Source organism: Eleutherodactylus coqui, chromosome 1, assembly GCF_035609145.1.
Source record: "Eleutherodactylus coqui strain aEleCoq1 chromosome 1, aEleCoq1.hap1, whole genome shotgun sequence".
Classification (NCBI taxonomy): Eukaryota; Metazoa; Chordata; class Amphibia; order Anura; family Eleutherodactylidae; genus Eleutherodactylus; species Eleutherodactylus coqui.
In genome coordinates, this window is record NC_089837.1 from 235,639,101 (window position 1) to 235,664,800 (window position 25,700).

General features: G+C 39.1%; 1 protein-coding gene across 2 annotated transcripts; it reads left to right on the top strand.

The window, feature by feature from the left end:
* The first annotated feature begins 1,031 nt into the window (after nt 1-1,031).
* HEY2 (hes related family bHLH transcription factor with YRPW motif 2) lies at nt 1,032-24,836 on the top strand. Of its 2 annotated transcripts, none has more exons than XM_066606742.1 (5): nt 1,032-1,206; nt 6,096-6,174; nt 8,673-8,756; nt 14,923-15,004; nt 18,805-24,836. In XM_066606742.1, exons 1-5 carry the CDS (start codon nt 1,124-1,126, stop codon nt 19,473-19,475), a joined length of 999 nt encoding a protein of 332 aa, XP_066462839.1. In that variant the 5' UTR covers nt 1,032-1,123; the 3' UTR covers nt 19,476-24,836. The 2 variants fall into 2 exon arrangements, with proteins under 2 accessions (XP_066462839.1, XP_066462848.1); XM_066606751.1 differs by having other exon boundaries at nt 14,923-14,998.
* The last annotated feature ends 864 nt before the right edge of the window (nt 24,837-25,700 follow it).

Consider the following 25,700-nt stretch of genomic DNA (forward strand, 5'->3'; position numbering starts at 1 on the left):
AATACCCTTTAATAACCTTAACTGTGTCATCGTCATTGCAGAGGCTAAAGGGGCAGTTTATGACACCAGAGAACCAGGTGCCATGCTTTTTCCTCCGCACTAGGCATTATGGGGGGTTCCTTAAAATTAAGCTCAGTAACCATATTGGAACCTTTAAACCTTTTATCTAAAGTGGCAATTAAAGAGGACCTGTCATGTCCTCATGTCAGATGGGCCACCTGCACACTGTCAATGAAGTCTGATATCACTCATTGGTAGAACTCCCGACTGTCCCAAATTCAGTAGGATAATCCCAGATTTGGGGTGCTGCCCAACTGTCTCCGGAGGCTCGCCACATGTTTCAACACACACCGCAAGCATTGCCCCTCTTTTTGTTTTTCAAAAGTTGTGAGGTACACATTGGCAGTGAATGGCGGAGACTGCCCACTTCATGGCACAGGGAGCAAAATCTAGGAAGAGCTCATACGGGGACAGAGGTGAGTACAAACAAACCAGTAGGGCAGCGGCTGCAAGGTTATAACACAACCAGCCCTATGACATCAGGACATGACAGGTCCACTTTGATGGCCACTATATCATTTCCTATTGGAGTTGTCATCTGGTTCTCACAAGTGCCCTGTCAAGCCTGCCCAGCTATACTTGAGACGGGGATGGAAATGTATCATTCTATAACTATGGAATTCTGCCATTCTGGAGAAGCCAGGTGGCAATCAATGTGAGGATCATATCAGTTCCTATGGGAACTCTTGCCCAAATCTCAGGAGACACGAGTAGCTGTATGGGCAACCAGAGCCGTTGTCACCCAACTTTCCCAGGAATGGATATAAAGAAATAAGAGAATTAGTAATTGGTGACAAGTGAATACAACAACTTCTTCCTGCTGGTAAATGACACTCGCTCTGTCAACTGTGCCCGCGATGCCATCACGACGCAGGCGGGCGGTGGTGAGTGGGAGTGGCAGCCAGGGGGCGTGCTGACTGCTGGAGCTACAGGCTGAAGCGTGGGAAAGCGGCGCAGAGCAGGGGAGAGACTGACCGGGCATCGCTCTGCCACCGGGCTCTGCACACTCCACGCACACTGTGGATAATTGCCCATCATTCCTCATCAGCCTGGTACACTGACCATGAAGAGACCGTGCGATGACACCAGCTCTGACAGTGATCTGGATGAGACCATTGATGTGGGCAGTGAGAATAATTACTCTGGGTGAGTGCTGGCACTTGCTTGGCCATGCCACTTTATTGAATGTGTGTGAGCTGCAAGTTTTACGTTCGCAGAATACATAATAACGCCAAGATGTAGCAGTGCTGAACCAGTCATATCATTTTTTTTTTTACTTTCGAGCAGCACAATCACTAATGGAATTAAGATGGCTTTGATTTACCTGCAGTCCTATGTAAAACCATAGTGAGCTATTAAGCTTATAATGAGTTGTGCAAAATGAAGCTCAACTCTGCTGCATCTGAATAACTGCAACTGAATAATCTATCTATCTATCTATCTATCTATCTATCTATCTATCTATCTATCTATCTATCTATCTATTTGTTTATACTTTATTAGGAAATAACAGATACTTATAGCAGAGCTGAAAACATTTGGTGTACCTATATCCATTTGTGTTTTATCTAAATTTAATGGGAATTTGAAGCTACAGGAGTAAATATGTAGGAAAGATTTCAATCTATATTGCACATGTTGCCCTCTGTGGGACACAAAATTGAATAGTCAAATGGAGATAGATGCAGAAAAGTAAGTTTGTCAGGGGCAGCAGACCTAAGATGCTCCAATATTTCAGAGCTTGGGTATTCAATGACACCACACATTGTGACAATCAGTAAAAAGTTCAGCTCTGCTACAGCGCTATATCTCATATGTGATCATTGCTGAAGGCGTGTTTAGATATGAGATAGATAGATAGATAGATAGATAGATAGATAGATAGATAGATAGATAGATAGATAGATAAGACTGTAGTAATGTGATGTGCGATCTGTTTTAAGTGCCATAATACTTAATGACAATCAGTGTTTGGGATCTGATTTATTCGCAAAAAAAAAAACTGCTGGATGTAGGCGGTTGCGAACATAGGTTTAAAGAAGCAATTTTAGGAATTGCTCTTTGTACAGAAAATCTCACACGTGGTAGCACATCTAAAAACTCAGGTTTTTTTGTTTATTTTGCCCTATACTGAGAATATTCTCTAAAGTCACCTAACTACATATCTGAGTGCTGCAGTCCTCATGAAGAAAGCATTCACAAGGTGCCAAGTGTTGCCAGGGCCTAAAAGTGTGCATTTGCTTCAGGCCATTATCACACTTGGATATTTTGTATATCTATAGGCCAAGAATGGAACCTTCATAAAGAAAGATACAATGGAAAGATGAGCACATTGCTTGTGTTTTGGACGTACTCCTGGTTTCAACTTACAAATACCCCAAATAATGCCATGAGAAAGTGGGCTTAAGCTTTATTTACATAGCCATATGGCAATTTCCTTGAAAGCTGTATATTTCTTGCTAGTATCAGCAGTGCATGCCGTGAGAGGAAAGGATGGAAGCCTTTCTTTTTGGATAGGTTTCCCAGCTTTCCTCTGATGGGATCCAGTCCTATATTTGTGATAAGATATACGGCACTGACACGGACAGTTCATACAGCCTTGTGAACGAAGCCTAAAGAAAATTCTGTTATGTTTTAAGAGTTGGAATATTAGAAATTCTTAGGAATTATGTAGAGGACAAGTGATATCTGCTTGTCTATTACAAAGGTAATGATTTACAAGTCTGCTCTTCTGGCAGTATAAAGCTGCTCATGAATCATAATTGATCCAAATCACCTTCAACTGTCCCACTCAATAGGCTGTTAACCTTCTGACATTTCAATAAAATGTATGAGCTACAAGATAATACATGACTATTGGATTCACCATGTATCTTATCAGCATACTCTTCTGTGAATGGAATATAGGGCACAGATATAGATTCTGCAGAGTATCAAAGATATCAGTATTTTTTGGAATTATCTATTGCACTAGCCCTTACTTTTAAGGTTTCACATAAATCTATTCAAATCGATTATAATATTGCGGGTATTATTACTATTGGTGGGTGCTGTTATTATTAGTAGTATTTCTATTCAAGTTCACAGTAACCGTTCATAGTACTAAGACTAGATATGATCATTTACTTTGAGTGCGGGATATTTCATATATATATATATATATATATACACACACATACTATGTGTGTCAGATTAATGTTTTATGGATTAGGAATTGGTTCTGAGATGATAAGCTTTCTGAAAAAACTTCTTAGCATTTGACTAATAATGGAAAGTTAGTGATGTTTATACTAAGACCGGTTTCCAATGGTAATCATATAGTCACATTGAAACTTCTATAATTTGGCTGCAAGACCGCAGAGGGTCTGTTGAATTGAATGTAGTTTACCTTTACGTTCTGTGGTGGTCCAAGTTTGATGTATTAGAACCCCTAGAAGTTAGGGTCTTCCAAGCCATAAGACTAACGTTAAAATGCATTTGCATAATGGCCATCTGAAACCCGCCTAAACACCTATACTATGAACATCCACAGAAACACAGCCAGGCATATCATACTAAGTGTAATATCTAATGATGTAAATCTTCATCATCTGCTGTTGTGTTTTACCTCACTGGAAAACATAGGACTGCAGGTAACCCTAATGAGTTATCATAGGACTGCAGTTATCATAGGACTGTTTGCCTAGGACTGCAGGTAACCCTAATAAGTTATCTTAACTCAGACAAAGTTATCATTACTTTTTGCAAACAATATAGCTACAAGGAGTTAAATCAGTGTATCCCAATCAGCATTGCCTAGAACACATCTACAAGACCTGACACTTTTACAAGGCCCTATTCACACTGTGTAAATTTAGAACAGATTTCATGCCAATACCCATGTCGGGATTTGCACCATTTTAGCATTTGGATTTTTCTACGTGCGGATTTTGAAATTCATGTTGCAAAAAAAAAAATGATATAGTAATTCTTGCATTGTTTCCACATGGAAACTGCATCAGGTGGCTGCATGCATGTATGGGACTAAATCCACGTGTGGAACTGTAAGCAAATTCGCTACACAACTCGAAGGCCAAGTTTCAGATTTCTGCCACAGATCCATACTTGTAAATATGTACTAAGGAAGGCCAACTGTCAGCCGGCTCAAAGATGCTGTGCAAAGCAGTAAACATATCTGAGCCAAGTTATAGCCCTGGACAAGTATTATAGCATGCTTTATCTGCCCTTACACCAAGCTTTCCTGATGCAGGAATGACATTAGGGATTCCTCAGCAATAGAAGTGTTTTTTAGGGTAAGAATGTTGGGAATCATTGTGTTACATGATAACACCTTTATATATCGAATAGAATTATATCCTTTATTTCTGAGTGTGGAGCTGCTTCTGCTGTGTGTTTTGGAGAATGTATCTAATTTGTGCAGTAAATAACCCCTGCTCCTTAAATTACAAATAAATACATTTATAAAATATCATATTTCAAATATAACACAATCACACAACGTTTCTTCCTGGATAAGCTAAACTTTTCTACCCTGCTTTCTTCTCATATATAATCTTTTTAGGTATTCAATGCTTTTTCCTTTGCAGTTGTTTTTAACGTCTGCTAATCAGATACAGTTAATATGTCGTACATTAAAATTCCGTCTGTCACCTCATCTCGTATAGCAGGAAGTGTGAATTATTTCAAGGCATATGCTGTGATCTATGTCAGTCAGCTTCCAGAATATGTAATAGGCGATTTGTTCTGGGCAAACCATTCTTGCAATTAGCCATATATCATTACTTGTTTGTAGCGTGTCTCCAGAATCACTATCAGTATGACTTGTTATCGCTTGGAGATTAACTCCTAATAGTCAATGGATTACTGCATTATGAGTTTATATCACAATCTTATGCTTTTACATGGGGACTACAGTTAAGCCTGCTATATAATATAAATTCACAGATATTTCATGATGTATAAATGATTCTGTCTCAAAGAGGTAAGTAGTTCATTTAGCTCTGCTACATCTTTAAGTACATTGATAAGATGCTGCGAAAGTATGTTTCTCTGTTCAAGTCAGTTTGACCCAAAGGGATTATTTAGAAAAAAAAAATGCTAGTTCACCCTTCTAACATCTTTCTCCACTTTAGAATGTCAGAGAAAATCTATAATCATTGCATTATGTTTTGCACCCCCTTTTATAATGCTTGCCACTCTTGTTGCAGTTCCTCTAAAGCTTCCAGTATTTCATACATACAGCTCTCATGATCTCACCATTTTCCAACATTGTTTCGTGAAGATTCATCTAGTTTTAATATAAAACCTTACTATATGATCATGTCTGATCTAATTCTAAGAAATATGAGTAGAAAGAACATTGTCCATTTCTAATTTCTTTTTGAAAGCATTTTAAGAAGATAGTAGAAAACACAATAAATCTGCATATAGGGAAACAAATTTCTTGTTGGGAACTTTTCAAACCAATGAGAAAATCCAGCTAAACGTCCTTAAAATGAATTCATTGTTACTTGTGTGGTGCAGTTATAAAAGGTCAATCTTATTGTTTCCTTCGTCATTATAAAAAATACCAGTCTTTTGTGGTAAATGTCACTTTTCTGAATGTTCATTTGTAAGTACCATTCCACAATGGCAATACCTCAAGTAATTAGCCAAACTTTACCAACATGAGTAAGAGGTACATCGATGACTGCTCAAATCGACTTTAGATACATTAGGCGAAGCTAAACTTGTCATTTAACTACATAGGAATTTGTCCTGCATATTATGATCAGCCTTTGAGTTGAAGTTTTATAGAGAAGGCTGTGGAAAAAACAGCAACGAGCATGCCGCAAATGACACTAAGAAATGTTGCATGTGAACCCAGTCTTTTGATGTCACTTTAAGCTGTACCAGTTTTGCTATAGATATAGGACCTGATATGCTTATCTCTGCTGTATCTCTATATTGAAACCTGTATTGCTTGTACAAGTGACATGCTGGTAATATGACAACCAACTGACAACTTTGCCTGTTTTTTATATTTTTTTCCACAGACACAGTAGTGGATCACTAATTCGCTCCAACTCTCCTACGACAACATCACAGATCATGGCCAGGAAGAAACGGAGAGGGGTAAGATTTTAGTTTTAGATACTGTATCACTTTTGGAAATTATTCCTATTCCAAAAAGGCAATATTATTAAACCTAGTGTATTGCTGAATATTACTGTAGTCTGACAAAGCAGAGTAGCATATACCATATTTTTAGCGCTGGTTCGTGTAGGTTGAAGAAAATAGCGTACCTTACGGAACAATAGCAGCTTTGAAAGGCATAGTTAATAAAAAGTTGATAATAGCGTTTAGTCCACATCTTAACACAGCAAAATATAATCATGTGTTAGTATGGGTGGTGGCGGCACTTCAAAAATATTTTTGTCAATGCAGTAAGACTATTTGCATTGATGATTCTCTCTTATATTGTTGTCTAATATGGTAGGATTAGTGAATAGAAAAATGGCCGCTGAGTTATACCTTGTGAATGAATATCCTTTGCCTTCAGTATGCACGATTTGTCTAAATCTCCATCCTGATTGTTCTTGCATTCTAATACAGTGCTGATTGTGATACTTGTGGATTGTCCTTTTCAAGTACGTTTTGTATATTGTAGTGCGTTTCAGAGTATGTTATCTATAAAGCTGAGTGGTGCATTGTAGACATGTCACAAGTATGTAATAAACCGCTAGTTAGCTAGTTTTTGACAAATAATGCTATAAAAGGCTTCAGTGCTTTACATTCCAAGGCAAAGCCTATACAGATCCTAAGAATGGATTTAGATGTAGCAATTGGTATATACTATACAAATGTCCCAAGAGAGCTCTGCATTAGATTGCAAAATGATCAGTCCTGCTAACAAAATGATCAGTCCAATTATTACTATAGTAATGTACATAATGTGTAAAATGTGATTGCATCATACAAGTCCATTACTGGTAATAGTAAGGGGAAACTTAGATAGTTATCCTGTTATTAGTTATAAATGACATATTGTTTTGAACTGTCTGCCATGTTGTTTTATAAGGTCATGCAGAAGACTACGCTGATGTTCTTTAGCACCCAGTTGGCAACAAAAATTTAACTGACAGTCGCAACAATAGTAGATCATTCCACAGCTCAAATTACATCACAAACCGCCACTGCCGCTAGGGCTCATCTCATTTGTGTAAAGAGTAGCAAACACCTTACAAATGATGTCACTTATGACACTGGACCTGCTTAATTGTTCTTTTTTCACTTGCATCAAACTTTTTTGGCAAAATTTTTGTCTGAAAAACAATATTTCTGATGCTGCTCACTGTTTACACTGCTATAATTAAAGGGATTCTGTCACCAGGTTCATGCTGTCCGAACCACAGTCAGCTTGAACCTAGGACAAGTATGCTGGCTATGGTGTTTCAGAACAATCACACTTTGAAATTTGACTCTGGGCTGAGCTCTGAGTCACAGAGGTGGGCTGCGCAGACTTCTCCCCGCCCACAGCATCTAGAGTGACAGCTCTTTTCCTATACACAAAACAGGAAAGAGCTGTCAGTCCACAAGATGTGGGCATGGAGAGTCTACATTTCATAAAACATACACAGGGGTAATGCGCATATTTGACCCCAGTTCATGCTGCCTGTGATTCAAGTAGCATGAACCCGATGACAGAATCGCTTTGAAATGTCCACAGTAGTGTTCTTCCAAGATATACGTTTTTGGATTCTATTCATTTCTGAGAGTCAGATGTAAATTAAGTATGTTTATATAAATAAATCGAATGAAGAATCTCATAGTTTTGCACGTTCAAAGACAAAGTTTGATTTTATATGGCTCTGGTACTTAGAACCACTTCCATACCTTGGGCAGATTACATTGTAACGACTGCACTCAGAATAATAGAAAAGAGAAAATGACATCACAGCCAAAGATTATTACTAGTGACATAACTGCTAAGTATGCAAATGAGAGATGGAAAAATGTCTTTGTAGCGCAATCTATCAGAAGGTAGCTGTTAAGTAACTATTAGGGAAATTGAGGAAGCATATTTGCTCAATAGTGAATATTGTTACCTTATAGCACTAGGGTCCTTGGTTGATATCCAACCAAGAGCAACATGTGCATAGAGTTTGTATGTTCTCTATATGTTTGTGTTGGTTTCCGCCAGCTACTCAGTTTGCTGAATTGTGTCCATAATACGGCACCCAAAAGCTTCTGTGGGGCAATACTGTTCTTTATATGTTTCAGATTTCATGCAGATTCCATATGAAAAAAAGATATATAGAGCTGTTCCTCACTAGAAGCAATTCTTCTAGGGCAGAATAACCCCATAATTACACCTAGAACGTTTTGTACCTCCAGACAGCCTACATGTATATATGTGTATGCCAGTATTACTTAAGTTGAAGAATAATTCAATTTCAACAGTAGAAATTTTTAATAGAACACATTTAATTTTAAGGCAGATTTGAAGTTTCTTACAAGTACATGTAGTTCTTTTGCCTGAAACTTGCATAACGTTCCCTTCCATTATAGCTGCATTGCTAGGTAACATTGTACTTTGGTGAGGCTCGTCACCTATTGTTTCCTTCTTTCAGATTATAGAAAAACGTAGAAGAGATCGTATCAATAACAGTCTGTCCGAACTAAGGCGACTTGTGCCGACCGCTTTTGAAAAGCAAGTGAGTAGTTTCCTACAATCCCTTTTTACTACACCTCTGATCTGAAATAGCTGGTTTTCTTTTAGGCTCATTAAAATAATATTGCATGTGGCCATATCTGGCACTGAGCATGCTTTGCAATTAAATGCTTTGTTGTGGCTAAACTGTTAAAACATAATCCGATCATGAAAGTAGGGAAGAAATGTTTCCAGTCCCGTTGTTGTTTTCCCTCAGGGATAACATTGGTCATGTTGCCTCAGTTGTTCTCAAGAAATTATTGTGGTTGCTTATGACAGAAGAGAACCGATCACGTTTCATGCAAGAGATTGTATTTCATAAGGTGGTATCTTATTCCAGATTACTTTTTAGTATTTTACATTGATTTTTAGCAAACCAGGTGGCTGATGGCCTAGACCTATCTTTTTTTTTAGTAGGATCTATTTGTATTTCCGTTCTGTTATGGAGCAGAAAACTGAAAATAAAAAGGCAGCCGCATCTGTCAAAATGATATTCTGGTGGTGCCTGATGGCACCTATTGAATATATTAGGTTCTGTCTGCGTTTGCATTTATGACAGAACCCCTACACAGAACAGACAGATGTAAGTGTGAACAGGGTGTTATTCATGAAGTTCTTGAACACTGATACATCATATTATATTGATGAATCCTTGAAAGAATGGAATAAAATAATAGAAATAATATCATAAATTTACATATATCTAAATAAATATTTTATTTAAGTTAAATAATATACCGTTTGCAAGTAAAAAAATTTTTTTCATTATTCTTACCATGGGTGGGGTATAACAGTATATCTAATAACTGACACCTGTCATTTACTGCTGACATATTTCCTGGTGAAGATAAATATATGTCATGAAGATAACAGCCACTAGCTGCTACCCCGTAGAAACCTTGAAATCAATGAATGGGAGCTGCGCCTGCAATTACAAGCTCTGGCCACTACATGGACCGGAGCTGTGGCTTCCATCCAATCCAAGTGTATACCAGTGTTTTCAGCACGCGCCCAATCAGCCGAGCAATTGGCCTTGGCCACTCAACTATTAATGATCTATCCTGAAGAGAGCTCATCAATAGTATTTTCGTGGAAACCCCTTTAATAATTTTTCCCATGTGTAGCAATGTTATTTGTTGGTCTGGAATCTGCATGGATTTTTTCTCCATTTACACACAGTAATATTTTCTACGGATGGCCATTTTTTCCCAAATTAAAAAAATAATCAAGGGATTATAAATAATAGATCCCATAACCTGTTTGTAGATGTTGATCCTTTTGGCTGAATCATTGGGTTTAATTTTAAAGCTCTGAGTTTTAGGATTCTAGTTCTGACTTGATGAGCAGAAAATTTGTAGATTTATACATCTAATTTGTTATTGCTGAATTGAAAGTCTTGCTTTTAATTTGTTTTACACTTAAAACATAAAATATAGAATTTTAATTTAATTTTGTATTAAAAAATAAAGAAGGAATTATTTTGTTAAAGGGATTTTCTCATTCCTTTAAATTGCTTCACAATTACTCTTTCTTTCCTAGTTGCTGCTGACTAGGACATGTGACATGTGCTGTAGTCAATCACTGACTATAGAGGGTCACTACTTTGGCCAAATATTGGCTTTACAGTCACCTATTATTGTCAGCAGCAAGCAGGAAAGACAGAGTGGTTGTGAAGCAGTATTAAGTAATGGGAAACTCCTTTAAGTGGGGTATATTTAACATGTTAAGCTTCCCATAGCCAGTCTAGATCTTTGTTTGTCACTATTTTTTTTTTAATCTGGAATTGGATTTTTATTAAAACCAAAAAGAACATGGTCAATAGCACACAATGTATACAAAAGTGACAATAACTGTATAAGGCCGCCTGCAGATGGCCGGGTCGGATCCCGCTGCGGGACCCGAGCCCCTGCAGGGACCAGTGCGGCGCTCACCTCTCCTGTGGCTCCAGCTCTTTGATGTGCCGGCTTCCGGCCAGCCAGCGCATGCGGAGAGCGGAGCAGGGGCGCTGAGAGAGACATTTCTGTGCGGGCCTCTGCAAGAACCGCACAGAAATAGCACATGCCGCGATTTGTTCTCCGTATTTTTTTTTACGCGGACAGATCGCGGCCGTCTGCATAGGATTGCGTTTTGCAATGCAATCCTACGCAGGCGTACAGGGAAATCCCGCCGCACCATTTCCGCCCATGTGCAGGGGGCCTAAAGATAATTAAATAAGTTATAGGCTCAGTCAGATGAGCGGAGATTCGCGCGTTATTGCGCGTGGAAAAAAAACACAACGCGTGTGGGGTAAAAAATCTGCACCTACAAAAGATAGAACATATGGGTGGCAATGGACGTGGTAATGCAGATTTTTTCTAAGCCCACATGGTAGTTTTTCTAAGGATTAGGTTTGTTTAATTTAGCTGCGATGTGCTTGTTAATAAGGTAGAAAGATAACCCGCTGCCAGGCACCTGTAGCACCGCTTATCTCAGGCTTATTTAATGCTGTTTCTGCTGACAGCAGCCATTCGTGGTAGTCATACAGACTTCACATCGTCCGTAGATTTGGCTGAATTGATGAATTCTTCCACCAGAAATGTAACAACTATTGAAAGCTTTGGCCTTTTTTTTAGATTTTGTGAAATTTCATGTAAGGCATACTTCTGAGAAATTTCTTCAGGGATAAAATAGAAGTTGTTCATACATGAACCTAGCCTTTTAATAGTCTGATCAGGTGCCCACAAGTAATGGCCAGTAATGCCAACCACAATACATTCGGCCCTGACACCATCCGAGTCATATATTCTGGTATCATTATAGAATGGCATGGAGCCAAGCAGTGTCCCCATAAAATTATAGATCGCATTCACAGAAAACTTTGATTGTATGATAAGAAAAAAAACCCTTCTAGTGATCAATTGGGCTTCCTGCTGTGGGGAGAGGTGAGAAGTGTATTTTGTGGGATAATAACTTACAATATTTAATAGACAATTGAGCTGGCAAATCCTTGCCTTTTGCCTGATGCTTACCTGAGTTAAGTAGCATTTAAAGTACTATTCAGTCATTTGTTCACCTCCAGCCTCATACAATGAATTTGTACATTAACCCCTTACCACCACGGGGCGTAAGTGTACGTCCTGGCTGCAGGGTCCTTAACGAAACAGGACATACACTTATGCCCTGTGCATAGCGCGAGATCATAAGAGATGCCGCACTATCCGGCAACTAGAGTCAACTGTCACCAATAGCCGGCCTCACGCTGCAACGGCGGGGGTGCATAAGGACCCCTGCTCTTAACCCATTACACGCCGCGATCTATGTAGATCGCGGCATGTAAAGGGCTCACAGAGGGAGCACGCTCCCTCTGTGGCGTCATCGGACCCCTGCATAACAAGCGATAAGGCATTGCAGGACTGAAGTCCTGCAATGCTTTATCATAGCTGTCATAGGTGCTATGGTACTAGTCCCCTACAGGGACATAAAAAAGTGTAAACAAAGATTAAAATTGTGTCAAAATAAAAAAAAAGTTTAAAAAAATCCCCTTTTTGTACTTTTTTCCCTATTAGCATAAAAAATTGTTTTTAATTAAAATCCCATATATTTAGTTAAAATAAAATCTTAGGAAATTACCCTTTACCTGTGTATAGACATATGAAACCTATAGTGGTTGTCTGAGAATAGAAGGTAGGGTTTGCTTTTTCCAGAACCATTGCCATTCTTGTCCATTGGCTGTATCTAATACTGTAGCATTTGCATGAAAGAGACTGAGTTGCACCATGGACCAGAGTGCTGCTGTTTGTGTCTATCAAAAAATATATCTCTACCTGAAGCAAGCAGAAGAACTTTTACTGCAGGCCCTATCTGTAGTGCAACCTGATAATATGTTGCCCTCAACCAGAAAAGCTTGTACACTCCTGCTTTATCACTACACTATATAACTACCCTTCTAATTTACTTGCTTCAATCAAAATGCCCCCTTCAGCCTATACTCATATTACCCCATGACCAGAATAATCATGTAAAAGTCACCCCCTACAATGTCCTCTAGTTCTTATAGACCAACCATGACAGAAGAGAAGTGGGTCATGAACTTTACAGTCTACTGTGCACATTTATGTGTCTTGTCACAAGAAGTCTTTGCTGGTATGCTTAAATAGCCTAAAAACGTAAAAAGAACATTGCTAGACTCCAGGTATAAAGACATGAAAATATAAAAAAATGGGAAACACTAAGAAAGGGCTTTACACCACAATTATGGTGTAGAAAAGTTGCAAATTTTAGCACAAGTCCCACTTGCACGAAAAACTTGCGACTTTTCAGCTTTCTGCATGGTCCTTGCCACTCTTGTAGGGGGCCTTGGCAGCCCCAGACGGATATATTTATGTATAATTTATGCCAGAAACTGCCATAAATTATTCCAGAAATCTATGTAGCCACATAGAGGAGCCAAGACGCGACTAGTATATAAAGACACATGCCCCATTTCACATATAAGTCGCATCATGCACTATATATATATATATATATATATATATATATATATATATATATATATATATATATATATATATATGTATATATATATGTGAGACTGGTGTTTTAAACGTGGGTCTTGGTAAGTTTCCCCCTATATTTGGGCAGTGCCTTCCCGACATTTGCAGTCATTAAATCCTTTTGCCTGCAATAATTGTAGTTTTCTGAAATGTTTAGTGTATCGCAGTAGTAGCGTATGTCTGTTGTAGTGTACTACAAGAAACACCTGGATACATGTATTAGTGTTATTTATTATACATTTCCCTTTCATAACTACTTAAAACTTTTTCTGAAGATGTGATACATTGAAATGTAAATATGTAATCCTATGGAATACACAAACCTTGCCAGTTAGAAGAGCCCTTACTGAACTTGTTTTATATAATTACCCCTTGATGTGGTTAGTCTAGCATACACAGCATGGACTTCACTGGTCCAGCAGATTCATGCCTTGCTCTTATTATACAAAGAAATGACTTGGGTCACTGATATGGCTGCTCTCTAATGTGCATTTTCTTTCCCTCATTTTGCTTTATGTAATCTGATAACATTGAATAGAAAACTAATTATATTATACAATGAATAGAACTTGTGTCTGTCCATCATGTCACTATAGGGTCAAATTCCATTGGCCATAGGTTTCATGACCATGGAGTCATTACGTCCTCATCATACAAATGCAGCAAAGTTTAACTTGGCATTTAACACATCAAGAAAAAGTTCTATGCCAGTTTATTTGCCATTTCTATAGATTTTTAATGGCTGCTGATATTAGGATAACGTGTTGCAGAAAGTTATCACAGTTAAGTTCTACTTTGCTACACCTATACAACACTATCTTTTAAGCCACTTTCACATGGGCCTTATGTACTGCGGGCTTTCCACAGCAGAAATCGGCAGGGGATATGCAGGAAAACTGCTGGGTTTTTTTAGCGGACCTGCTGCAGCAATTAACCCTTGGATTTTAAGGTTTGAATTTCACACCAGATATCTGCAGCATAAACAGACATACTGAAGATTTAGAATATGCTGCATTTTTCAAAAACGGTGAGGGTAGTTGCGCATGTATCCGTGTAAAGAAGCCCAAAGAGTGCTGATATGACAGAGATTTGGCTGACAGTTTCAATATGTGTTACAAATTCTGAGTGCACTATCCCCATCATATCAAAGAAATAAATGCACATTATTTTCACCTTTGACTTCATTTGTTGTATGAATCAGCCATCACAAACCAGGCGAAAAATGGAACTTCCTGAAAAAAAATCACTGCAACGAACGCAACCTTCGTCAAAAACATCAGCTGGCAAACTGTCTCAGAAAAGTTCTGCAGACATTCACCCAGCAACAGTAGCCTGTACTAGTAATGCCCCCCACCCCCTTGCGTGTGTGTATATATATATATATATATATATATATATATATATATATACACACACACATATATACACACACACATATATACATATATGACTGCTTTAATACGGTAGAAGCCAGTCTCTTAACATTTACTGTATAACAGGCCTCCCTGTATTAGAAAAAGATGATCTAGAAGGGGGTTGTTGCTTACGTATGTATAGGATATTGGAGCCTGAACAGTAAAATGCCTCATCGTCACAATCCTAGAAGTATACTCCATTAATGTGTATGTGCATTTTCAGGGATCTGCAAAGTTGGAAAAAGCTGAAATTCTGCAGATGACGGTAGACCATCTGAAGATGCTGCAAGCTACTGGAGGTAAAGGTGAGGCTTCTACTGTCTGTACTTTTACACTGTCAGTGAGCAAGGCAGTCTAAGCAAACATCCCTTTTGACAAATGCTGGTAGGTGGATCCAGATAAAAGGAGTAGAAATCATTGCTAATGGTAGGATTGAACTCGTGGGAAAGAACGGCAGGCACAAAAGAAGTACTTGACCCTGGGCTTGTGTTTGCTTTCATAACACTGTGGGAGTAAAAGCTTCATTCACAGACAGTCCAGCCACAGATTTGTTTGGGGTTTTGCAAAGACGGCGAAAATCAGTGCACAGAGACAAAACAAACATACAAACATTGGGAAAAAAAGGGGGAGCCCCAGAGGTCTACAATTGTACGATGTGGAGTCTGCCTGGAACGGAGGAAGTGCAGGAGGGGAGCTCCACTTCTTGCCCGCACATTTTTGTGGGGCACAGAAAAGAACAGAGTGATGTATGTACAGATGCACAATGGCCAAAAAGGAAATGGGGAGAATAATTGTTCCTGTGATTATCACAGCACAGAAATTCACTTCCTGCAGCCTTTCTATGTGCAGAGGCTTTCTTGGTCAGTTTTCAGAAATGTACAATCTACTGGGAGCTTGTACAAATCTCATTCCTTTTTTTTAACTCTTTGGCTATTATCATGGTTGACAAAGTGTTCCCCCTTCATTATTGTTCATGCACGTTGAGACCATGCTATTGGGGATATCAAGGTGATTATCCCATTGCTAGTGCTACAATAGTGTTCTTGTAGGTTTGCACTCTCCACAGAAATAGGTAGGTCTTAAGATCTCATAGTTGGAAGAAACCAAAGACTGGGAGGGGGGAGAAGGAAAAGATAGATGGAAAAATGTTGTGTTTCACATGTTACTTCTGAAGTTCCAAATATTTTGGGGTTTTCCAAAATCTACTCAAAACACTCCAGTGTGGAGTCATATAGAATATTTTTTATCATATCCTTAATATTCCCCCATTTAGTGATATTTGAAGAGATTGGTACTAATTAAAGGGGTTGTCCTGCGAAAGCAAGTGGGGTTAAGCACTTCTGTATGGCCATATAAATGCACTTTGTAATATACATCGTGCATTAAATATTGGCCATACAGAAGTTATACACTTACCCCCTCCGGTGTTGGCATCCCCGTCTCCATGGTGCCAACCGAAGCCTTCTTCTGCCTGGATTAGATGCGCTTGCGCTGTCTGCGCAGAAGACCTGTGCGGCGCGAGCATGCCGGAGCGGCCCCTTCAGCGGGACAGAAGAAGCAGACAGCGCAAGCGCGTGTAAGCCACGCAGAAGAAGGCTTCGGTCAGCGCCATGGAGACGGGGACGCCAACACCGGAGGGGGCAAGTGTATAACTTCTGTATGGCCAATATTTAATGCACGATGTATATTACAAAGTGCATTTATATGGCCATACAGAAGTGCTTAACCCCACTTGCTTTCGCAGGACAACCCCTTTAAGCCTGAAAGCAATGTATTATTTATGAATTCTATTCCATCATTATATATTATTAAATATCATATATGGATTTCTTGTTTTATTATCAACTCCAGAAATGTTCTGTGTATTATTATTACATTCTACTAGTATTTCTTTCTATAGATCTGTGCATAGATTTTGTATACATGATTTCACAGGAAACCATTTGACTATTAATATAAGCTGAGGCACACATATGTATCTCAGCTTATTATACCAGCCCTCCAGTCAGGAGCTTAAAATTGAAATGTAACTCAGTACCTACCTGCTATGTATTGCTCCTGTTTAATATGAAGCAGTCTGAGGCACACCCTCTGTCTCATCATTGGTTCTTCTCTGCAGACGAGGCAACCTGAGCCAATGATAAAACAGGAGGTGTGTCCTGAACTACTTCAAATTTAGCTAAACTGTAGTGACAGGTAACAGATCTGTCCTCATAGAGCTGAGCTAAAAACCAGGAAAGGAGCAAGATCAGCAGAAAAAGAAATAGCAGGTAATCATTCCCTGTCGGTGCTGACTTGCATAGCAATTTTGAGTTCCTGACTGGAGAGTCACTTTATAGTACACTAAGGTTCTCCAGTTTATTATTGTCAGACATAAGCTTCTAAGTGAAGCTTTAAGACTTTGCAATGCAATTTTAGATTCAGGGTTTCCTAGAGGCTTTTTTCTTTCTGCCATTATACAATGGCGCCATCTGCTGGCTAGAGCCAGTACTGTGGTATGGGACATGCTGGAGAGGCCCCCGACAACAGAGCAGCCAGTAATATACAGTAAGAATATCCTGCCGAACATCTTCCGACATTGGAGCTGTACAGCCTTCAATCAGAATGTCTTCAGACGTCAGACAGTGTATTGGAAAGGGTTAAAGTCGGGAAAAGCATCAGCTGAGTTTGTGCACTAAAATCTATTGTGTATATTTTATACTTATTCGATTCGATTTTTCAGAAGAAGGAATCTCATAGAAAGATGTTCTTTGTTTGTAGTTAAATGACAAAACATGTCAGGGTACTGCTGTATAGCAATAAGTAGATCATATATTCTAGTCCCCCAAACTGTCCAAAAATCAAGTACATATCAGCCTGGAAGAGACAGAAGAAAGGGAGCTCCCTTTATAGAAAGCCTTTAATTTTTGTCTGTGTGTGTGTTTGTGAGAAAGCCAGGGAGGGACACTGTGGATGAGAATTACCATGGGAAAGCTTCTCTGGAATGTCCCTACCCCACAAAACAAGACGAGAGGCACCACCATACATTTTTCAGAGTTTTGGGAACTGCTGGTCTTAATTTTTTCTGTGCTGTATTATTTAATTTCAAGCACAGTAGTGTATTATGTTACGAGATGCTATGATACATTATATTAGCACAGCACTCCTCTGTAGCACAATGATCTACTCTCATCCTTACATGATGGCAATTGATCTGACTTGCTGTGGGACAAGAGAGGGTTATTTTTTTTCTCTTTTTTCTATGTTTGTTGTGGTTTTGTTATAATTAATATGAATGTCTTACATACTGTGTCAAGAAGATGCAATGCAGAACCAGTATATGCAGCTCTAACATTTGTCATTTAATAACAGGATTTGTAGGATTTTAACTTTTTTTCTTAATCAAGAATTGTACACTTATAAGTGCACAGAAGTAGCTTAAAGTGGGTCTAATATCTGCTGTGAACTGATTATGCTAACATTTTTTCATTCTGCTGCAATATATTATATATGTATCCTAGAAATACACAATATAGCGGAGCATATTTACTATTGATAATTCAAGTTTTCGGGCACAAATTGTTTTTTTGAGTTATGAATAGGCTCACAAACAGAAGTTCATTTAAGGGGTTTGTCCATTTTGAACAAGCTCTTTTTTGTGTTCCTCCAACCATAAATTTAACTCAAGCTGTGCTTCTGCTGGAACCCCAACTATCATCTAACCCACAGAAGAACCCAGCAACAAGTGTCCAACTCCCCTGTAGCGACGCAGCGAGGAAAATGAAGCAATGTACATTGGCATTAAAAACATTGGGCTTATCTCCTTAATCAGAATTGTCTAAGAGGGATTTTAAAAAGGGTTCTTTTAAATCAGACAAACCCTTTAATTGGCAAAAAGCATCTAGATTATTTATCTAATCCCTGGGAGTTGCCCACAGTTTACAATGATGGCTTAGTATGGGCGATTCTTCCACATTTCCATTGCACACACTTTGGTTTCCCTTAAAGTTCTAGTTGTTCAGTGTCTACAGCATATTGAATGACCTGATACATATTTTCAGAGCACACAACGTAATGGATATGAAAGCGAACACAAATGACCATTATTCCTTTTTCTTTGTTTAAGGATACTTTGATGCCCATGCATTGGCTATGGATTTCATGAGCATTGGTTTTCGAGAGTGTTTAACAGAAGTTGCAAGGTATCTTAGCTCTGTTGAAGGCCTGGACACAACAGACCCCCTTCGAGTTCGACTGGTTTCTCATCTTAGCACATGTGCCTCACAGAGGGAAGCAGCGGCTATAACGTCAATGACTCAGCACCAGCATTCCCTGCATCCTCACCACTGGGCGGCAGCTTTCCATCAACTTCCTACTTCTTTGTTACAACAAAATGGACTCTCTTCCTCTGAGAACATGCCTTGCAGACTTTCTACCAATACAGAGTTACCACCACATCATGGTTCTGCTCTTCTCACGGCTACATTTGCTCATGCAGATGCTGCTCTAAGAGTGCCTTCTGTGGGCAGTGTAGCCTCAGGTGTTCCTCCTCTTTCTACCTCTTTGCTCTCGCTCTCAGCTACAGTTCATGCCGCAGCAGCTGCCGCTGCACACAGCTTTCCACTTTCATTTGCCGGAACATTCCCTTTACTGCCTGCAGGGGCAGCAGCAGCAATGGCAGCTTCTGCAACAGCTGTCACTTCTCCCTTATCTGCTACGTCTAGTCCTCGGCAAGCAAGCACCAGTGGAAATAGCAAGCCATATCGGCCCTGGGGGACAGAAGTAGGGGCCTTTTAATTTTTGCTATTTAAGTGGACTTGTAAAAACAGTCATGCAGGAACAGTGTCCTTAGTTAAAATTAAAATTTTTCTGAAATATGCAGATGACCTTTGGTTTTAGAGACTGCGTTACAATCTAATAATACATGTTTCTTCTAAAATTTGGATCTTACTTATATTGTAACAACTCTAAGGCAGATTTATTGAAAAATCAAGGTAAACATGCTTGACTTCACCTATACATATATGCAAGGTGGGACAACCTCATATGTCAAGTTGTTCATGAGTCTAAACGTGGTTTCATTGTCCATATTGTCAATGTGCAGTCTAAACCTTCACTAAAATATTTAAAGTAAAGCCTAATCATTAATGAATCTGACTTCTCCCTAGAAATAAGAGTAGCCCTAATAACACTAAACTACAGATCACAATTGTATCCACTGAACAACTATTAATGGCCTATCTTCAGGATAAATCATCAATAGTAAATTGGTAGGGTCTGCTGCTTGGGATCCCTATGGATCAGCTGCTTGATAGACTGGCATGCATGTGCACTCAGCTGATTTCTGCAGGTAGCAGACAGCTCCATTCTTACTGTAGTGGACTAACTTGGTATTGCAGGCAAAGTTCCAATTTATTTCAATGGGAAGTTGATCTGCAATACCAATCCTGGCCACTACAGTAAGAATAGAGCTCTCTGCTACCTGCAGAATTCATTTCAATACATGAATGCACCTTCCCAGAGAACAACTAATCGATAGGGAGCCCGGGCAATAAACCCCCGGCAATCTACTACTGATGACTTATCACTAGAACAGGCCAGCAATAGTTTACAACTGGACAACCCCTCTAAGATGTGCTTTGGACAATACCTTTTTTTTAGAAGAGTTCCAAATGGACCAAATATGGATTAAAAATACACTTGTCTGAAAATGACATTGCAAAGTATTCATTGGAAAAAATTATCCAGGTAATACAGAGAAGGGGCACTCTTTGAAGCCACTCTTTGCTTTGACTAATATGTTTAAGGGCCCTCAAAGGGGTACCCCCTTGTAATTGCCTAGTAGGGTAATTGAACATTGGTTTTCTAAAGCTGAAAACTCATTGAGCAGAGGGTGTTAAATGATGACGGTTCCCTTCAGTCTAGCATCATTTCATTGAAAAACAATGACATATTCTGCATGCAGCGAGGTTTAAGATGGGCACTTTATGGGCCATGTAAGTAGAAACAATTGCACCTACTAGGTCAGCATTGATAGAACAATTTTTAGTAACGGATGTCAATACCCGATAATTAGAATACAGAATACAATTGAGCACATTTACATTTGGTGTTGTGACAGAGTTCTGATGTAAGTTGCACCTTCTTTTTGGTGCAAATCAATTTAGACAAATTTACTATGCAATTTTGCCAAATAGAAGAAATGTTTTCCCCCACTAGACACTTATCGAAAGTGTCTAGAAAAGGGAGTGGAGTTTGAGTGGAGTGAGGTTTGTAGACAGATTTAACAGCGGAAAGATATTAAAAAGTCTCACAATTGTTGCGCAATCTCACTCCAGTAGGAAATGCCCATTCATTGGCTAATCAGCTAATTTATGCAAGCATAAAAATGCACTCTGGTTGGTTGCGCATCTCCTTGTGTGAACGAGGAGATGTGCAGCAGTGCAAAAGGAGCCTTAGACTTAAGGCCCATTGGGGAAATTTGTCATGAGGGGTGTTTCTGATGCTTTATTATGCTTCTCTAGTTTAAAATGACAGATTTTCCAAATATTCCATGGCGTTGATGAATTTGTTGCATCTTTAAATGTCTAGAGATATGGAGTCATTTTGTTCGCCACCCAGCTGGAGTGAGATTGCATCAAAAATTTTGTGACTTTAAAAAAAAAAAAGTTATAATTCTTAAATCTGTTTAAAAAAATCCTAAACCACAACCTCTCCTTTTCTCTAGATTCTTTAGAAAAGTGAAGTGAAAAGTGTAATATCTGGGGGGTTTTAAACTCAAATTAGTGGTAAATTTGTCTAAATTGATTTGCGCCAAATAAAAAGTGTACTTTACACGAGATTTCTAGCACAACACCAGTAATAAATGTGCCTCAATTTGTCTTTTCTGTCCCTTCATTTTCTCTATTCAAATCTGTAGAAGCTTTCACAATACTGCTGGCTGTCCTGGGAGACAGACTGGCTTTCCACTATTTTTTTAATGTTTTTTTGCTTACTTTGAAATTACCTCAGATGCTTCTTAAGCCCATTTACAAGCAAAGATGATCGCTCAAAAGGAGTTCAAAAGATAAGGAGAATGACAGTTTTGAGTGATCATTTTGCATAAAGTACTAATGGGCACTAATGTCCATTAGTATTTTTTCAGCTTCATTTGCATGTAAATGAGCCTCCAAGAGCTGTTTTAGAACTCAGCTGGAGGTCGGAGCTCTGTAATTAGTTCTTTTGTTCAGCCATAGGCTGCTAAGAGAAAGCAATGTAATCTCTAGCTTCCGTGTAGCTAACAGCCTGCGGGCTGCACAGAGAATACAATGTTATCTCCTACTTCCAGCATGCGGTCTGAATGATGGTTTTTATGTTGAACTAAAAATCATCATTCAAACGAAAAGTGCAGGATGGTAGCATTTACACACAACAAATACTGCTCAAAAGCCATCGTTTTAACGAATTTCGAGCAATAATTGTTGCATGTAAAAGGTCCTTTAGGCTATAGTCATCCCCATTTAGGAGTTCCTTCTCTGGGCTTCATCTGAATCGACCATGCTATTGCGTCTGGCCAAAATACTAGAAACTAATTGAAATCTGCTAAAACGGACACCACAGCTTGCATCCCTGTTTTAGTAATTGCAGTCTATGGTTATGTCCAGGGTTTATTCTGTAGATCCCAATGTAGCTCTGGGGTGGAACCCCCGAATGTGGTATGAAACGGAGTATAGCCTTAGCAGCTATGAACTGGCACTGGCACTCATCAGTTCTGGATGTAAAAAATATGAGGCAACTTTAAAATCAGAAAAAAAATAAGTAAAGCAATTTACTGGCAGGTTTAATGAACATTTTATGTAGCTTTCACCTTTGATATTTTTTTTTTTTTTTGCTTGATCGTAAGCTAATATATTTTTTTAGATTTAATGCTTAAAAGGACAAATTCTCATTGTTCATTATTATACAGAGAGCAGATGAACCAGCATAATACAGAATATTCATTCATGTCTATCCGGTGAAGATTCCAATTGAAATGCGCTCACTCACATTCGCCTTCATTATTAAAGAGTTGTTCAGCTTTAACACCATGCTGTCTTGAAGTCCAACCTTCTGTGTTGGCTAATTTCCCTTTACGTTTTTCAAAAGCTCGAAGCTGTGTTTTTCTGTCACAGCACAACAAATCCCCTGCATGGATATCACATTAAAAAGGGCTTGTTATGTCCTCATATCATTGGGGCCAGACACATAGCTTTGTAGCCGTGGCACAGCTGACCCTATTGCAGACTTTCTTTTGTTCATACTCACCCCATTCCACCATACTAGTTCTCCTTAGAGTTGGCTTATGGCACATAGAACCTGGGAAGGGAATAGGTGACATGAGATCTGAGTGACAGTGAACAGTGGGAACTGCCCACTTGACACATTCCAAGTACCAGGAGCCAAATCTAAGGGGAGGTGGTAAAGGGGAACAAGGTCAAGTATGAACAAAAGAAAGGCCATGATATACATTGGGGCCATTATTTTATAGCCATGTAGCCATGTCAGTTGACATGAAGACAAGACAGATCCTCTTTCAATAATAACATTTTGTCAATAGTCATACTAGAGGGAACTGAAGGACTTAAAGGGAACCAGTCCTGTCCCCACAGCACTATAAACTATGTTATGGTGCTGCTAGGGGAGGTGGCTGAGAGTGTAGTGATTTTTTTTTATACTCACCTACTTCTGCAATCCAGTGGTGTCACCCGGTGAAGATCATGGGGGAAGGAAAATCTGACTCTTTTCAAAGTCCCATGCGCACTCTCCCATAGACTCCAACTTAGTTTACGATGCTGTGGGGATGTGAAAGTTTCCCTTTAATATCTGCTGTTTTATTATTCAATGTATATCTCTAAGCAGCTTAGCTCCCTCTAGTGGTGGCAGGCACCAAGAATTTTATCATGTATATGTATACAGGAGATTTGAATCTGAAAACAACAGAGCTCTAACCACATTTAAGATTTACCCCAAAAATTAAGACAGAATTGTAAACTTTTTAGACACCAACAAAATGGTGTTAAAGAGGTTATCCAGGCACACAAAATGTTTGGGAATCTGCTCAGTGTGCAGTAAAAGCATAAGAAATGACATATCTCACCCAATATCTTGCACTCCTATTTAGCTGGTCCCTTTCTCTGCTGCACCCTAATTCCTGCTACAGCAGTGATGACGTCCCAACAACCGGACATGTCCAATCACTGCAGTTAATCCCAGCCAACGTGAGTGATGATTGGCTGCAGTGGGTGATATCCTTGATGATATCATCACTACAGCAGGAAGTGGAGAGCAGTGGAGGACTGGAACCAGCTAAACATGAGCGTAGGAAATTGGGAGAGGTGAATATATCTTCTTTTATGTTTTTACTGTGGGCTGAGCAGCTTTCCAAAAATGTTGTTTGCCTGCATAACCCTTTTCAAGGGTGAACATACTGTACACTTTACAGCTGTGAGTAATGTTTGGTTAAAAAAAAAACTTCAGATATTTTATATAGGACAATCTGTGTGCTGGGAACTCCACTGATGGCCAAAATGATTGGAGCTATATGCATATTACAGCACCATTCACCATTCAGAAGCGGGGAATGGCAGTCAACATTAGCTTGTAGATGCATGCTAAAATTGGAAGGGTCATGTAATGGTGCCAAGGCCCTATTGGTTCCAAGAATTGGGGAAACCCCACACTATTTCTGCCCATCAATACAATCACTTGATATGTCAAACAGTCTAAAAACAAACTCTGCTGATCTTCCCTTCAGTCTTTCTACATTGCTGTGGTCACTACTTCTTCACAATACGGTTTTCTGCATGCACTGAATTTCATGACACTATATTAACAAAGCTTGGGATTTATATAGAAATATATTTTAGTTTTTCCTTAAGGGCTGGACCCATTTAAAAGTCAGTGGAAATGCACAGGGGCCAAATTTGATAGAAACTAATGTATTAAAGCTTATGTGATACCTGGGCAGTAAATGATAATATTGTTAGATGTGAAATGTAGCTGTTTAAAGTGAATGTTTTGCATATATTTTCTTCTTTAGGAGTCTAGATAGATTTTTTTAAATATGTCAGATTTGTTTGAGTTGACCACGCTGAACTTATTGCTAAAGCAGGACATGTTAGTAGAGATGAGCGAGCACGCTCGGATAAAGAAGTTACTCGAGTGAGCATTGCTCTTCTCGAGTAACTGCTTACTGGTCCGAGCAGGCTCGGGGGGACGGGGGTGAGCGGGGAGCGGCGGGGGGGGGGGGGGTCGAGTGAGAGAGATCTCACCCCCGGCCCCCTCCCCCGAGCCTGCTCGGACCAGCAAGCGGTTACTTGACAAGAGCGATGCTCACTCGAGTAACTGCTTTATCCGAGCGTGCTCGCTCATCTCTACATGTTAGTCATGATAAAGCCGATTTCAGACACTGCATACTAATTATGGAATTTCTGTTGCAGAATCCATACTGAAATTCCACAACTAATTACAGTAAAATTTTAGTGAATGACATTTTAACACACTTCATTCACTCACAGTGGAAAAAATTTACTGCGGATTCAAGTCATGTTGCAGATTTTTGATTCTGTAGCATGTTTTATCTTTTGCGGATATGCAATGGAATTAGCAACAGATTCTATTCATTTCAGTGCAATGATTGAAATTTTGCAGCAAAACCTGCAACAAAATCATGTGCAGACTTTATTGTCGATTTTGTATGTTTACTGTATGCAAGTAAATCATCATTATGATTCTTATTGAGATCTCTTCTATTACAATTTTCCTATTTTTACCCTGGCCTCATCACTCTCCATGTCCATTAATGTATGATAGTAGTCCCTGTTCATCAGAATGATGACTTTTAAGAACATATTTCATTTCCGACAGTTACACAAACCTTTCTGTGTTGCACCGAGCATGGGTCGCATAGTACTTCCTCGAAGAATACTGCAGTCAATCTTTCATCACCAAAATAGATGCAAAATTATGTTGCATGAAACCATAGATTTCATGAAGGAAGCATAT

Bases quoted from the DNA above. Each gene is read 5' to 3' on its own strand.
- HEY2 (XM_066606742.1), top strand. From the start codon at position 1,124: ATGAAGAGACCGTGCGATGACACCAGCTCTGACAGTGATCTGGATGAG. The intron at 6,175-8,672 runs GTAAGATTTTAG...TCCTTCTTTCAG, and splicing joins CCAGGAAGAAACGGAGAGGG to ATTATAGAAAAACGTAGAAG. The intron at 15,005-18,804 runs GTGAGGCTTCTA...TCTTTGTTTAAG, and splicing joins GCAAGCTACTGGAGGTAAAG to GATACTTTGATGCCCATGCA.